The sequence below is a fragment of the Prionailurus viverrinus genome, chromosome A3, assembly GCF_022837055.1.
Source record: "Prionailurus viverrinus isolate Anna chromosome A3, UM_Priviv_1.0, whole genome shotgun sequence".
Taxonomy (NCBI): Eukaryota; Metazoa; Chordata; class Mammalia; order Carnivora; family Felidae; genus Prionailurus; species Prionailurus viverrinus.
The window spans coordinates 34,724,357-34,739,214 of NC_062563.1; the positions used below are offsets into that span (position 1 = coordinate 34,724,357).

The 14,858-nt window shown below is 35.8% G+C and overlaps 1 protein-coding gene across 6 annotated transcripts in view; it reads left to right on the forward strand.

Moving 5' to 3' along the window:
• The window catches only part of PLCB1 (phospholipase C beta 1), a 708,066-nt gene that overhangs the window by 562,773 nt on the left and 130,435 nt on the right, over positions 1-14,858 (forward strand). For 4 of the 6 annotated variants that reach the window (XM_047853458.1, XM_047853461.1, XM_047853460.1 and 1 more), the window contains exons 19-24: positions 2,909-2,944; positions 5,234-5,388; positions 7,883-8,047; positions 10,075-10,174; positions 10,851-10,955; positions 12,054-12,163. In XM_047853458.1, the coding sequence (XP_047709414.1) occupies positions 2,909-2,944; positions 5,234-5,388; positions 7,883-8,047; positions 10,075-10,174; positions 10,851-10,955; positions 12,054-12,163 (671 nt within the window). The remainder of the gene's footprint in view (positions 1-2,908; positions 2,945-5,233; positions 5,389-7,882; positions 8,048-10,074; positions 10,175-10,850; positions 10,956-12,053; positions 12,164-14,858) is intronic. The other 2 variants (XM_047853459.1, XM_047853462.1) reach the window with 1 other exon arrangement.

Here is a 14,858-nt window from a genome sequence, read left to right on the forward strand (position 1 = left end):
TGCCACTCAGAAAATCAACACTCAACTTTCAGCTTTGTAATCTGTAAGGATTTGGGGTTATGTATATACATGCTTTTTCATTTGTTTAAAATGTGTATGTATTTAAATACTATACAGAGATAAAAATTTTAATAGCTGTATATTAAGCACGTTTCACAATTCACTCAAACCCATTTCCTATCTCTGGACATTAGGGAGTTTTTTTTCTACTATAAATAATTCTCAGAGAACATCTTGAATATAAATTGTCAAGTGTATATCCTAATGTTCTTTTGGAAAAGTTCCTAAAATAGAATTACTCTGTTAAAGTATGTGAATGTTTCAAGAATCTTCGTATAATATACAAAATTGTCCATCAAAAATGTTGGGCATTTACCAAAAAAATACAAAACACTAATTCAAAGGGATACATGCACCCCTATGTGTATTGCAGAATTATTTAAAAGAGCCAAATTATGGAAGCATCCGTTGATAGAGGAATGGGTAAGGCACATACGGTATATATATATATGTATAATATATATATGTATAATATATAAATATATATATATAAATATAAAAAAATATATATATATGTATGTATATATGTATGTATATATGTATGTATGTATGTATATATATATAAATATAAAAATATATATATAAATATATATGTATGTAGGAATATTATTCAGCCATAAAAAGAATGGCATCTTGCCTTTTGCAACAGCATAGATAAAACTAAAGAGTATAATGCTAAGTAAAATAAGCTTGGTCAGAGAAAGACAAATACCGTATGATCTCACTCATATGTGGAATTTAGGAAACAAAACAAGTGAGCAAAGGAGAAAAAGAGAGAGACAAACCAAAAAACAGACACTTAACTATAGAGAACAAACTGATGGTTACTGGATGGGAAAGGGGTGAGGGGATGGGTGAAATAGGTGATGGTGATTAAGAGTACATTTATCATGATGAAAAAAAAATAAAATGATTTTTAAAAATCTGTGCCTTTAACAAATTCAAAAAAAAATGTTACACTGGATTTCTCTTCCATCAGCAGTATATGATATGAAGTATTCTCTCTCATTTGAGATTTCAGTTAAGTGTTATAATTAAATAATAATAATACTAATAATATTCCAGACAAAATATTTTCTCATTGTTGCTTTAATTTTACTTCTTTGATTATTATTTAGGTTGAACATTTTAAATATGTGTTTTGATTTTTACATTTGTGTTTTTATAAACTGCGTATTTAGGACTATTGTCAATTTTCTATCCACTTACAACAGCGCTTTTTATATAATGGGCATGTTGTCATATTTCATGAAACAGAAGAGATTGGGTTGATTCATGTTTTATTTTATGGAGTCTTGGCTTACTTTTATTATTATAGTCTTTCTGCCCCAGGATTAGACCCAGATTACTTCTGTTTCTCTCATGTTTTTTTTTCTTTTAATTTGTAATTTGAGTCTTTCAACCATCCAAATTTAATTTTAGTATATAATTTCAGTAAGAAATCAATCCTTTTTTACACTAAACTGAAATTACTTAGTAGATGTAGCTTTTTGGCAGGTGATTAATTTGGGTCCATTCTTTTCCAGTTATATTCTTCTCTACTAATAAATTTGTCTGCCTTCCTGGAGCCAATAGCTCACTGTTATTGTTGTAATGCTTAATAATATGGTCTAATATCTGGAAGTGGAGATTCTCCTTCATGGCTATTAATTTTTAGTACTTGTCTTGCCATTGCCAGTGGGATTCCTATTCCAAATGAATTTAATTTACTTACTATTATTTCCCTTGCCCTCACTGAGAAAGAAATGGGATTGTGCATAAAATCACATTAAATTTACATTAGTTTAATTGTTATATTGTTTCCCTCTCCCCACTGAAAAAAAAATATTTTGTTTAAAATCACATTCAATTTTGAATTTTAAGAAGTATTAAGAAAACTGTCACCTTTTATTTTTTTTTTTTAGCACTGAAAGAATGTTTTTCTCTTCATTTTAAAAATTCTTACATTGTGTCTCCCTCTTTCTGTCCCTCACCTGCTTGCACTCTTTCTCTCTCTCTCAAAAATAAATATTGGGGCGCCTGGGTGGCGCAGTCGGTTAAGCGTCCGACTTCAGCCAGGTCACGATCTTGCAGTCCGTGAGTTCGAGCCCCGCGTCAGGCTCTGGGCTGATGGCTCGGAGCCTGGAGCCTGTTTCCGATTCTGTGTCTCCCTCTCTCTCTGCCCCTCCCCCGTTCATGCTCTGTCTCTCTCTGTCCCAAAAATAAATAAATGTTGAAAAAAAAACTTTAAAAAAATAAATATTAAAAAGTTTGTATAATATAAATAAATAAATAAATAAATAAATAAATAAATAGAAATTCTTACATTAGGTCTCTCAGCAAAATCACTTGTCTTCATCTGAGAGATAGTTTCTTTAGATGAAAGCCTTTTTTTTAAACATTATGTTTTTAACAGATTGCTTTTGGATATTGATATTTGTATATTTATTTTATAAATAAGTTCATTTTATAATCACCCTTCTAAACTCTCATAATAACTTATTTTGCTGGTAGCTTCTGTTGTTTTTTTTCAGATACACAATCACAATGTAATCACATCTATGTTTTTTTCCCTTCCTAGTGCTTTGGACTGACCATTCTACAATCGTATTAAACAATAGTATTAAGAGTGGGCAGCTTTGAGTAGATGTTGGCTATGACTGAGACAGATATTCTCTCACACACTAAAGGAGTACAATAGTCCCCCTTATCCATAGTTTCATTCATCCTGGTTTCAGTTACCTGTGGTCAACCAGGATCTGGAAGCAGATGATCCTCCTTCTGACTTACTGTCTGGTCAAAAGTAGCCTAACACTACATCTACATCATAATGCCTACATCATTCACCTCACTTCTTCTCATCCTGTAGGCATTTTATCATCTCATAAACATCACAAAAAGAAGGGTGAGTACAGTACATTAGGTCACTTATCTTAAGGGGTGCTTGGGTGGCTCAGTCGGTTTGAGTGTCTGACTTCAGCTCAGGTCATGATCTCACAGTTCATGAGTTCGAGCCCTGCATCAGGCTCCGTGCTGACAGCTTGAAGCCTGCTTTGGCTTCTGTGTCATGCTGTCTCTGTGCCCTTCTGCTCATGCTCTCTCTGTCTCTCTCAAAATTAAATAAACACTAAAAAATTTAAACATATCTTGAGAGAGAGACCATATTCACATAACTATTATTACAGTATATTGTTATTATTGTTCTATTTTATTATTATTGTTAATATCTTATCGTGCCTAATTTATAAGTTAAACTTTATCATAGCTATGTGTGTATAGGAAAAAAACATAATATATGTAGAGTTTGGTACTATCTGTGGTTTCAGACATCCACTGGGGTCTTAGAACATATCTCCCATGGTTAAGTGGGGACTACTGTATGCACCCGTCCTAATTGACTAATAGTGTTTGAGGAATTTATGTTAATGTTATCAAATGCCATTTGGCATTTATTGGGATGATGATATATTCATTTCTTCTTTTGTGAGTAAATATATCTCCCAATAAGTAATTATCCTTTTGTTCCTGGGATAAATGTTACTTTCTTGTTGTGTGTTATTTTTTAGAATTTGCTTTTGTAATTTTTTTACACTTTTGATGTCAATTATTCTTTCAAATCCATCATTTCCTTTCCTTTTTTTTTTGTTTGGTATTTTGCCCAATTTTAGTATCATATTACCATAGCTTAATAAATTGAGAGATAAAATTTCACTTATTTTCCCTGCTCTAAAAATGATTGGTTACATGGAACTTTGAAATAATCCTACCATTACCTCTCTACCATCCTCCTAAATAGAGATGAGTCATGACTCAAACAATCTAGAACAAATGGCAGCTTCCCAGATTCCCTATGACCTTAAAATGTGTTTTTTTTAACCTTACAAATTGCAATTCATGTGGACATTCATTTCATACACTGACTGAGTCTTAGGAAAACTTTTAGGAATAAGTTTTGTTCATTAGAAAGGAGTCAATGTGTAATTAGATACAGGTGGTAAGTAAAAGAAATGCAAATTAAAAAAAAGAAATCCTGGGGCCGCCTGGGTGGCTCAGAGGGTTAAGCGTCCAACTTTGACTCAGGTCATGATCTCATGGTTCGTGGATTTGAGCCCCAGGTCGGTCTGTGCTGACAGCTCAGAGCCTGGAGCCTGCTTCAGAGGCTGTGTCTCCCTCTCTCTCTGCCCCTCCCCCATTTATGCGAGAGCGCGCGCCTGCGCTCTCTCTCTCTCTTTCTCAAAAGTAAATAAACATTAAAAAAATTTTTTAAGAAAAATGATAAAATATAAAGTAAAATAAAATAGTAAAAATAAAATAAAATAAATTTAAAAAATAATAAAGTTATAATAGTAAATAAATAAATAAAAATAAATACAATTAAAAATAAACATTTTTAAAAATTTTTTAAAGAAATCCTTTTTCCTGTAAATTAAAAAAAAAAAAGAATTTTTTCCTTTTTGGTGAAGTGCAGGGATGTCCATGCTCAAAAGCATGGATTAGAGGCGTAAAGTGGCATGAGCTTTCTGAAGGACATCTTGGCAGGACATCAAAAAGTACACATCATTTTCCTACAACACATCTTTTGACCTAGAAATTTCACTCCTAAGACTGTCATTAATGATGGATTCAAAGATTTTAAAATGATTTAGCAAATGAATCTATTCAAAAAGAGTTTGCACAGCTGTTAAAAGTAAAGCAGACAAATATTTAGTGAAATGGGCATATTACACATTCACAACACATTAGAAGAGAAAAACAGAATATACACCAACCGGTTGGCAGTGGTTCATCTCTAGATTTGGAGTACAGCTAGATTTTTTTCTTCTCTGTGTTTCCTAAGTTTCTACAAATGAAGAAATATTTCTTTTTAAAAAGGGTAGTAGGGGCGCCTGGGTGGCGCAGTCGGTTAAGCGTCCGACTTCAGCCAGGTCACGATCTCGCGGTCCGTGAGTTCGAGCCCCGCGTCGGGCTCTGGGCTGATGGCTCAGAGCCTGGAGTCTGTTTCCGATTCTGTGTCTCCCTCTGTCTCTGCCCCTCCCCCGTTCATGCTCTGTCTCTCTCTGTCCCAAAAATAAATAAACGTTGAAAAAAAAAATTAAAAAAAAAAAGGGTAGTAAAAATGGACTATAATACAATCTTACTTTCTTGCTCTAAACATGAATATCATCACAATAAGGTTTGTGTTTTTGATATTCAGACCTGGCTATGCAAATAAATATGGGGATGTATGAATACAATGGGAAAAGTGGCTACAGATTAAAGCCAGAGTTCATGAGGAGACCCGACAAGCACTTTGATCCATTCACCGAAGGCATCGTAGATGGGATAGTGGCCAACACTTTATCTGTGAAGGTATGTACCTCTCTATTACAAAACTGTCACCAGCAAAAGTCTTGAACATTACCCACATTGCATAAAGAAGTAAGTCATCAAAAATTTAGTTGCTAGCAATATCTCCACCTCCTTCTTGCATTTTTTTAAGGACTAATTCTCTCCAAATTACTAGTTTCAGAAGCTCCACGCATGGGATAAAGGGACTAAGCCCTACTCTTTAATAGGATAAATTGGACCCTAAATCAATAAACCAAGTTGGAGAGTCTCCATGGTCGGTCCTTTCTTTTGGTGTAAAGATCATTGACCTATGTTGGAAAAAAACCTTCTGGTCTTTTATTTCTCCATTAGTTCTAGAAAAATATCCACACTGAGAAAAATTAGAGAAAAAGTATTCTCTCAGTAAATTGCTAAAAGCTGAATAAAAGCTCTCAATTTACCATTTTGAAAATCAGGGACTTAAAACACATAGTAATGATCCTAAGTAAAAGAATTGCTTCATTAGATATATACCTGACCCTAAAATATAAATTCAAAATGATTTCTGCAGTCCTTGAAATTGATGTTATATCAGATATACTGTTTTTAGCTATAAGAAAATATTTTATACTATGAATGAAAAATCATCTTTATAAGGAGATTTATACGTGAATTCTATAAGCTCTTGGTTGTTGTGGCTGTTTCATTTACTTCTTTAAAGTTTTATTTCTTTCCTTGTTTAGCTAGATAACTGTGGAACTAAGAAATGTTTTTTATTGGACATAAATGCAATTTTCAGATTGACCTTAAACCAAAGGCATATGAAAAACTTTGTAAAAAAAAAAAGTAACAGTTTTACTAATTTATATCTACCCTAAGCCTATTGAGCCCATTTTTACTTTAAAATTTATGTCACTTGATACTGAACATCAAAAATAAAACTTCAATGAAGTGTCTCAAAATTATATCTTTTGAAATTACTTCACACCATGTATCTGAAGAGTGGAGTTGGCAGAATTAGAGCTTGGAGATTATGTTTATTTTAGGAAATTCTTTTCAGCAAAGGATGTTTAATTCCTGCCGAGTTTGATGAAGATAAACTCGTAAGCATCACACACTGACAAAATGCTATTTTTAGAACCCTTGTCAATTGTTGGTGTAGTTGGATCAAACTAATAATTTTGTTCTTGTCCTCCAATTCATCTTGTTTTGTGCATGTTTTCTCGCTTATTTATTTTTTTTAAATTCTACCATGACAGTGTAAGTAGTTATAAAAATAGCATAGAAAGTGAGTTGAGGGAAAACAGTTGAGACCCCAACGGATGTGAACTGTTGCCCGAGTCCAGAATGGAGACACTGTTGCAGTCGTTGGTGTCCTTGAAATGGACAGCCCATCCTGTCTTTAACATGATAGCCAGACCCAAGATCTGGCTCATGTCCGTCCAGTGGCGCCTTTGTTTTGACCTTTTGACGTAGACTTCATAGTGCCAGAATGGACTTGGGAACTCAAGAGGTGTTCCACCATCCTATGTTACTGATGGGAACATTGAGGGTTAGTGTGATTAATTTAGCTAAGGACTTCTGCTTTAATCGAACATCTTAAGCACACAGAATCCTTGGTGCATCTGATTTCCCAGTGTGACTCACATAACCTGGAAGTTTCAAATATATAAAATGTCTGCTAAGTTGTTCTCATGTAGAACCTCAAATTAAACAGAGAATGTTGCTAGCAGGTCCCACGCATTCAAGCTAAAGAGAACATTCAGGAAAAATGAGTTATCTTGGGCAAATTCAGATGGCTTCTTCCTCGTTTTTCTCTCTAACCTGTTTGGAATTTCTGACCACATCAGCATGTAGCTACTGGCCTTGCTGAGCTGCTGAGGGCCATTCTCAGGCCACCATTGTGTCCCATTTCTAGCCCTGACATCATCTTGATAATTCTGTCCTCTTTCACAAACTTGAGCTCAGAAAGCTCTTGGCCACCAGAATATGTGATTTTAAACTCTGTTAACTCTACAATATCCATAAATTTTGTAGCTAGGCAAGGATACCCATAATTGTGTGGATGGCTAACAGGTTGGGGTTAGGAGTGATGATAAGCTGGACTAGACAGTTTAAGTTAATATTTGGTTTTTGTTTTTATTATCATTGTGGCTTTGCTAAGGTGAGGGGTTTTTTTTTCCTCTTGTAACCTCTTTAAGTATTAGAAAAACCTTTATATTTAGTTGGCTCTGAAGATCAATCTTCAATATTTAACAGATGTATCTCAAGTACAAAAAGTATAATCTCATCAAATTTTTGGTATTTGTTCATTTATTTCCTCCTATACAACTTTGTCTTATTAACTGACTCTTTCTAAACTCAGCATTTTCAAGGTTCCTCTACCAGTTCTTTAACCAAATGAAAAATTATATTTGTACATTTGCCTCTATTTCATTTTGGTTATAATTCTACCAATCAGCATTTGTACCTCCCTAAAGTATTCTCTTATATCACTTATTCATTTATCAAGACTTCCTTTTTTATTGTTTTCTAGATTATTTCAGGTCAGTTTCTTTCTGATAAGAAAGTTGGGACCTATGTGGAAGTGGATATGTTTGGTTTGCCTGTGGACACAAGGAGGAAGGCATTTAAGACCAAAACATCACAAGGAAATGCTGTAAATCCTGTCTGGGAAGAAGAGCCCATTGTGTTCAAAAAGGTTGGTCACATATCCTGGATGTGAGATATAAATGCATATTCTAGGTGTTTCACTCTGAGGGAAAAATTACATGAAGAATTATTTGTAGCTTCATTTGGGAATTTACACATTTATAAAGCAATAGCACTTTGGGGGACTATCTTAAAAGCTATTCAAGATCTCTGTGAATCACTTGTTTGGATTTTCAGAATTGTGTTGCGAATCAATTAATTCTAGTATACCTCATTTGGAAGACCAGAAAAACATATAAATTAACTCATATCCTCTCATAATACAAGTGATAAATGATACATTTTCATTGTAACTCAAATGAAGTGGGAAGCAAGGAATAATATGGTAGCAGAGAGAAGGAAGTCTGTACTTTCTTAAAAAAGAATATTAGTTAGGGGCGTCTAGGTGACTCGGTCAGTTAAGCATCCAAATCTGGCTCAGGTCATGATCTCACAGTTTGCGAGTCCAAGCCCTGCATCGAGCTCTGTGCTGATAGCTTGGAGCATGGAGCCTGCTTCGAGTTCTGTGTCTCCCTCTCTCTCGCACACTCACACTCCCCCACTCACACTCTGTCTCTCTCTCTCAAAAATAAACATTTAAAAAAATTTTATATCAAAAAAATTAAACTTCATGTAATCTCTAGCCTCTGGTAGCTGATCATTCTATCTTGCCTGGATTCTGTCTGATAGAGTTAAAACCTTTTCTATATGACTGGGCCTTCTCACTGCCTTCACCAAAAAGCAAATCTTCTTCACACATGCTTGTCACACAAAGGAGGACAGTAGTCCAGTAAAAAGTGGAATAGACTATTTACCATACCCTTTGCTTTTAACTGGCCAAAAGATCTACAAAGGCCACCTTCTGCAAAGAGAGTTTTGTGTTAAAGGTCTCTGTGCTCCCACTATTTTAAATATGTTAATTGGATTTAATAACAGTGTCTACTTCATAGAGTTATTAATAAGTATTTTCTTTTTAAAAATTTTTTTAAATATTTATTTAGTGGGGGAGGGGCAGAGAGAGAGGCAGACACAGAATCCAAAGCAGGTTCCAGGCTCTGAGCTATCAGCACAGAGTCTGACGCGGGGCTTGAACTCAGAAACCGTGAGATCATGACCTGGGCCGAAGTCGGATGCTTAACTGACTGAGCCAGCCAGGCACCCCAATAAGAATTTTTCTGATATAATAAAAACATTTGTAAAATATCTGGCACTTTGAAAATAGTCAATAAATGTTACTTTATTCTTCTTACCAAAAGTAAGTTTTTAAGGGTACAATTAGCCCTATGTTTTTGACACATGTTTTACATTGAAGGAGGAAAAATGAGCAATTTTTTGTTGATTATTTGGGAATTATTTATAAAGCAATCTCACTTTGAAAGCCTTCCTAAAAGCTATTCTTTTGTACTTTTGCTTTTGCTTTGAAAGTATAAAAGTAATTTGCTTTGAAAATGTAAGAGTCAATGCTCAAATAGTGATACTACTAACTTTATATTTAAACATATATTTAAACCTTTATCATTTCCATCTTGAGAATGTTCATGTCAAAAGTAAATGATCTAGGGGTGCCTGGGTGGCTCAGTCGGTTAAGCATCTGACTTGGGCTCAGGTCATGATCTCACGGCTCGTGGGTTCGAACCTGCATCGGGCTCTATGCAGACAGCTCAGAGCCTGGAGCCTGCTTCGGATTCTGTGTCTCCCTCTCTCTCTGCCCACCCCCCACCCCTGCTCGTGCTCTGTCTCTGTCTCTCAAAAACAAATAAACATTAAAAAACTTTTTTTTTAAAGTAAATGGTCTACATGATGAACAAATTCCTCATCAGGACAAGGTGATGAGACATAGATGAAGCCATATCACTGGTAATCCTTTTGAAAATCAAAGTTATAGAGCAACAACTTACCTTTTTATCAGTTAAGTAGAAACTTCTATGTGAATTTGGAATGTTACAATATGTTAGGGCATGTTAGAATATTACCTTTCTAATCCTTCCTTGCAGTTGTACCTTCTTGTAACCACGAGTGTCCTTAATGTCCCTCTAGGTGGTTCTTCCTTCTCTGGCCTGTTTGAGGATAGCAGTTTATGAAGAAGGAGGTAAATTTATCGGTCACCGGATCTTGCCTGTACAGGCAATTCGGCCAGGTACGAATAGTGTGGTGAGAAACTATTTATCAAAGTTGTAAAGAAAACCATCACTGCCATCTGTGATTATTAAAGCATGATTTAGAAAGCTATATGAAGACTCGATGCCTTATAACAAGTGTTTTATCTTTATGCTCACAGGTCTGTGGGTTCACAGGGTGTGGCTGGGCTCAGCCACAGCTTCAGGCTGTGGTCTGGAGTTAGGTCTGTTCCACATGTGCTCATTCAGGGGTCCAGGCTGAAGGAACAGTGGCACAGTGTGGACTTTTGTGGCAACCCGCTGGAATGCAGAAGGTCAAGCCTGACTCTGCAAGTTCATTTTAAGCCTCTGTTTGCACCACATCATTAACAAAGCAAAGCATATGGCTAAGCCCTAAGTCAAGATATCATGTAAAAGAATTTGGACCAATAATTCAGTCTATGACATGCAGTTTTAAATTCTCTTTTGTGGGGAAAAACATGATTGGGAAGGAAAATGATCAGAATTGACATTATTTTCCTGTCTGCTGAGAAAAAGAATATCACTCAAAACCATGCAAATTAAAATGAGAAAGAAGTGACCTGTTTGTCATCCAAAGTCATCTAAGATAAACACTTCCATCACATAGATGTTCCTGTGTTGTAACTAACATTGTGGATAAAATACGCAATGCACAGTATTAATGTCACCCTCCAGGCTATCACTACATCTGTCTGCGGAATGAGAGGAACCAGCCTCTGATGCTCCCAGCTGTCTTTGTCTACATAGAGGTGAAAGACTATGTCCCAGATACATATGCAGGTAAAAAACCTGACTCGAGGGGATATTTCCATATGGGGCCATCCATATTTTTGTGGGTTAGTGGAAGGAAAACTGGACCAAAACTAGGCAGGAAATTCTGGCCTCAGAATCGCTTCTATTTGTGTAAGTATGTTTATTAAATTGCTCAAAACTTTGTGAATAAGTTTTAATTTAATTTCACTTAAGTCCCAATAAAGTATTGAGCATATTTATCTACTAGTAGTAGTATTCTTTTGGGGCCAGCACTTTCTAATCCAGGCTACCTGGTACTACAGCAGTGTATCTAGGTCTGTACAATGAATTTATCTCCAGCCAGTTTTAGAAGCCAGGTCCTTTTCGTGGGTGAGATTCTAAGTTTAGAGGAATTAACTTGTGACAATCATAAATTGTCAACCATAATTTTCAATTTTCAATTTTATATTGTCAATCATAAATTGACAACCAGGAATCATAAATTTAAATACTTACAATGTTAAGTAGCCTAGTTGTAAGGTACTGGGGAGTGGTGGAGACTATGGCAAACTTGGAGCACATGTCCATCCAAAGATGGCAACCATAACTCACTCCAGGTAGACAGAATCACATGTGAATGAGTCTCGTACTGCCAAACATTTGGATTGTTTTGACAGTCTGGAAAACAGGTTTTTTATGTGAAAGGTCTTCATTTATGAAAGACCTATTAGGGCCAAATAGGACAAGTGTGTGGGCCATTGCTGGAATGGATGGACCTCTCAAGAAAAAAAAAAAAATACAGAGCATTGAGGCATCCCAGGTTGGGGTCTGTCCAATTGGTTGTCAGAGCTGAACTCCTTTGAGTTTTATCTTCCTGATGTTGTAGCAAAGAGTCTTGACTCTTGTCCATTTCCAAAATATTGGATGGATGAGTGGGTATTTACATGGTTAGATGGAATAGTGGAAGAATGATGATGAATCAGTGGATGGGTGGGTGAGTAGACAGGATGAATGAATGCATGGATGGATGAGTAAATGGATGGATGGTAGGTAGGATAGATGGATGGATGACTGGATGGATGAATGAATGGTGGATAATCAATATATCTAGGACCTTTGATCCTAAAATGTCTCTTCCGTATTTAGATGTGATTGAAGCTTTGTCAAATCCAATACGATATGTGAATCTGATGGAGCAGAGAGCAAAGCAACTGGCTGCTCTGACACTGGAAGATGAAGAAGAAGTAAAGAAAGAGGTGAGAGAGTGTTCTAATCTTATGCATGGCATTAAGCATGATTTCCACACCCACTAGCTGGCTTTGCTTATGTAACATCACACCTCAGGAGAAGAAAATAGCACATTGGAAAACCACTTTGATGGAGCTCAGCATTAACTCATAAAACATCTACATGATTGACTGAATTGTTCATATTTCATTCTCTTCTGGTATTCTGTGGCCAACACCAGCATCATATTTTGACTACACTGAAAAGTCCACATCTTGCCATTTCAGGTGAAAGTTTCTAACTGATTTCATATTGATTAAAGGTGATTAAAGCACTTAGAAAAGAAGATGATCATCAAGTCATTTAGTATTTTCTTTTGTCTTTAATCTAAAGTGCAGGATTTTCAAAGTGCTTTTGTGACTTCTTAGAATACATAAAGTACTTAATACAAATACTTGGTGCATAGTATTGGCCATAAAATGTTTAGTATTATTATTTCATTTTATACTTATATATTATATTTCCAAATAATTGGTATATTTTTCTAAATTAGATGTCACAATGCAAAGAATTAATTAAGGAAGTTCTATAAATATTAGAAGTGAAATATAAAAATATAAGACCTCTATGTAGACTAACAACCCTTTAATTTTTAAAAAAGTGAAATATGATTTAATGATTTAAATGATACCAATATTAAACAGAGTGAAGGAAATGAGCTCTTTTTACATTTCACTTGAATATTCAGAGGATAAATTCATGGAAAAAGATGGGAAAAAATGGAGGGAGAACTATCAGAATGGGAAAAACATTTTGAAAATTGTTTGGATAACTATAATACCAAGTCCGTTAAAGTTAATATTATTTGTTAAATTTATTTTTTCTTATTCCAAAAGAAACCTGGGTTTCTCATAGAAAAAATTTTAAATTAAAAATGATAAAAGAAAAATCCCAAAGATATTACCTATAATTCAAACACCTAAACCACCCAGACTTAACACTGTATATATGGAGTGTATACGTACCTAGTCTTTTTATGCACAACTATTACTTTTTCATAAAATGGGACAATATTCACAATCTGTGTTTCAACTTTTTATTTTCACATACTGCGTATGACATAACCTTTAATGACTTCATCATAGTCTTCTGTCATATAGCCATATCATAATTTATTTTTCCAGTCCCCTATTATTGGATATTTGAAGTGCTCCACTATTTAAACAGACCTTCAGTGAATATATGTAAATATATTTTTGAGCATACCTATGGTTATTTACTTGTTTTCTGTATAGAATTTTAGAAATTTTTGATTTATTGAGCTAATAATTGAGCTTTTGATATTGAGCTAATTAAACATGAAAGGGAAGGGAAGGGAAGGGAAGGGAAGGGAAGGGAAGGGAAGGGAAGGGAAAGGAAGGGAAATATTTAACATAAGAGTAAAATTTTCCAGGGCTGCCTGGGTAGCTCAGTGGGTTGAGTGTCCCAACTCCTGATTTCAGCTCAGGTCATGATCCCAGGGTCATGGGATCAAGCCCCATGTCATGTTCTGTGATGAATGTAGAGTGTGCTTGGGATTCTCTCTCTCTTTCTTTCTCTGCCCCTCTGTCTCTTCCCCAGTCACATGCACACATGCACACACATACTCTCTCTCTCTCTCTCTCAAAAAAAAAAAATAAATGAACATTTAAAAAAAAAGTAAAAATTTCCAGGCTCTTATTTACACTGGTGGCATCATATTCTTTAGGATCAATAGACAATGAAATTTAAAGTTAGACTAGTAAGTTTCATAAATAGTGCCACATACCTCACGTATGCCATAATTAGGGTTACAGGAAAATTTCCACTGCCAAAAAATTATGCCTAACAGAAGATATGAATGTGCTTCCAAAGTTATTTGTGCCTGTAACATCTATTCTTAGCATCCGCAGAGGGGGGAAACAAAACAGTGAGAAACACTTGAGCCCCCTGCTTGAATTTTGAGGGGTTAGTCCAAGCACTCACTGCTCGTGTGGGGCCCACATCTGGATAGGTCTTCATATGCTGCAAGCAGGTGCTACTGGGGTCCTACCCAGATCTTCTTTTCAAGGGCTGCCTCACCCACTGCTGCAGGTGTGGGCTACAAAGGGCTTGTGGCCATAGACTTCTCCAGAGGACTGGCCTGGGCTGAAAGGAGCTACCTTCCTGGAGATGTCTGGCAGGTTATTCTGGGAAGGGGTGACCCATGCCCAGCAACTGAAAGATCTAGGAGAATAAAAGCCTTGGTCCCTTGCTGCTGGGTGGACAACTTCTGTGATGCAGTTCACACTCCTGAGCCCCCATTGGATCAGACTAAGTCAGGACTCAGGCTGAGACCATATTTCTTTTTTTTTTTTTTTTTAAGTTTATCCTTTTATTTTGAGAGAGAGAGACAGAAAGAGAGAGAGTCAGAGAAAGAATCCCAAGCAAGATCTGCATTGACAGCACGGAGCCTGACACGAGGCTCGAACTCACAAACCGTGAGATCATGACCTGAACTGAAACCAAGCATGGGAGACTCAACAGACTGAGCCACCCAGGCGCCCCTCCCCTTTTTTTAAAGCTGAGACTACATTTTAACTTAATCTTCTTTCCCTGTCTTACCCTGCTTTCTTCATCTTCCTGCAGTTTTCTCCTGAGAGCAGTGTCTCAATAAATCATGTGTTCAAGCACCCCGTGTTGAATTCTGACTATAGGGAATGCAAC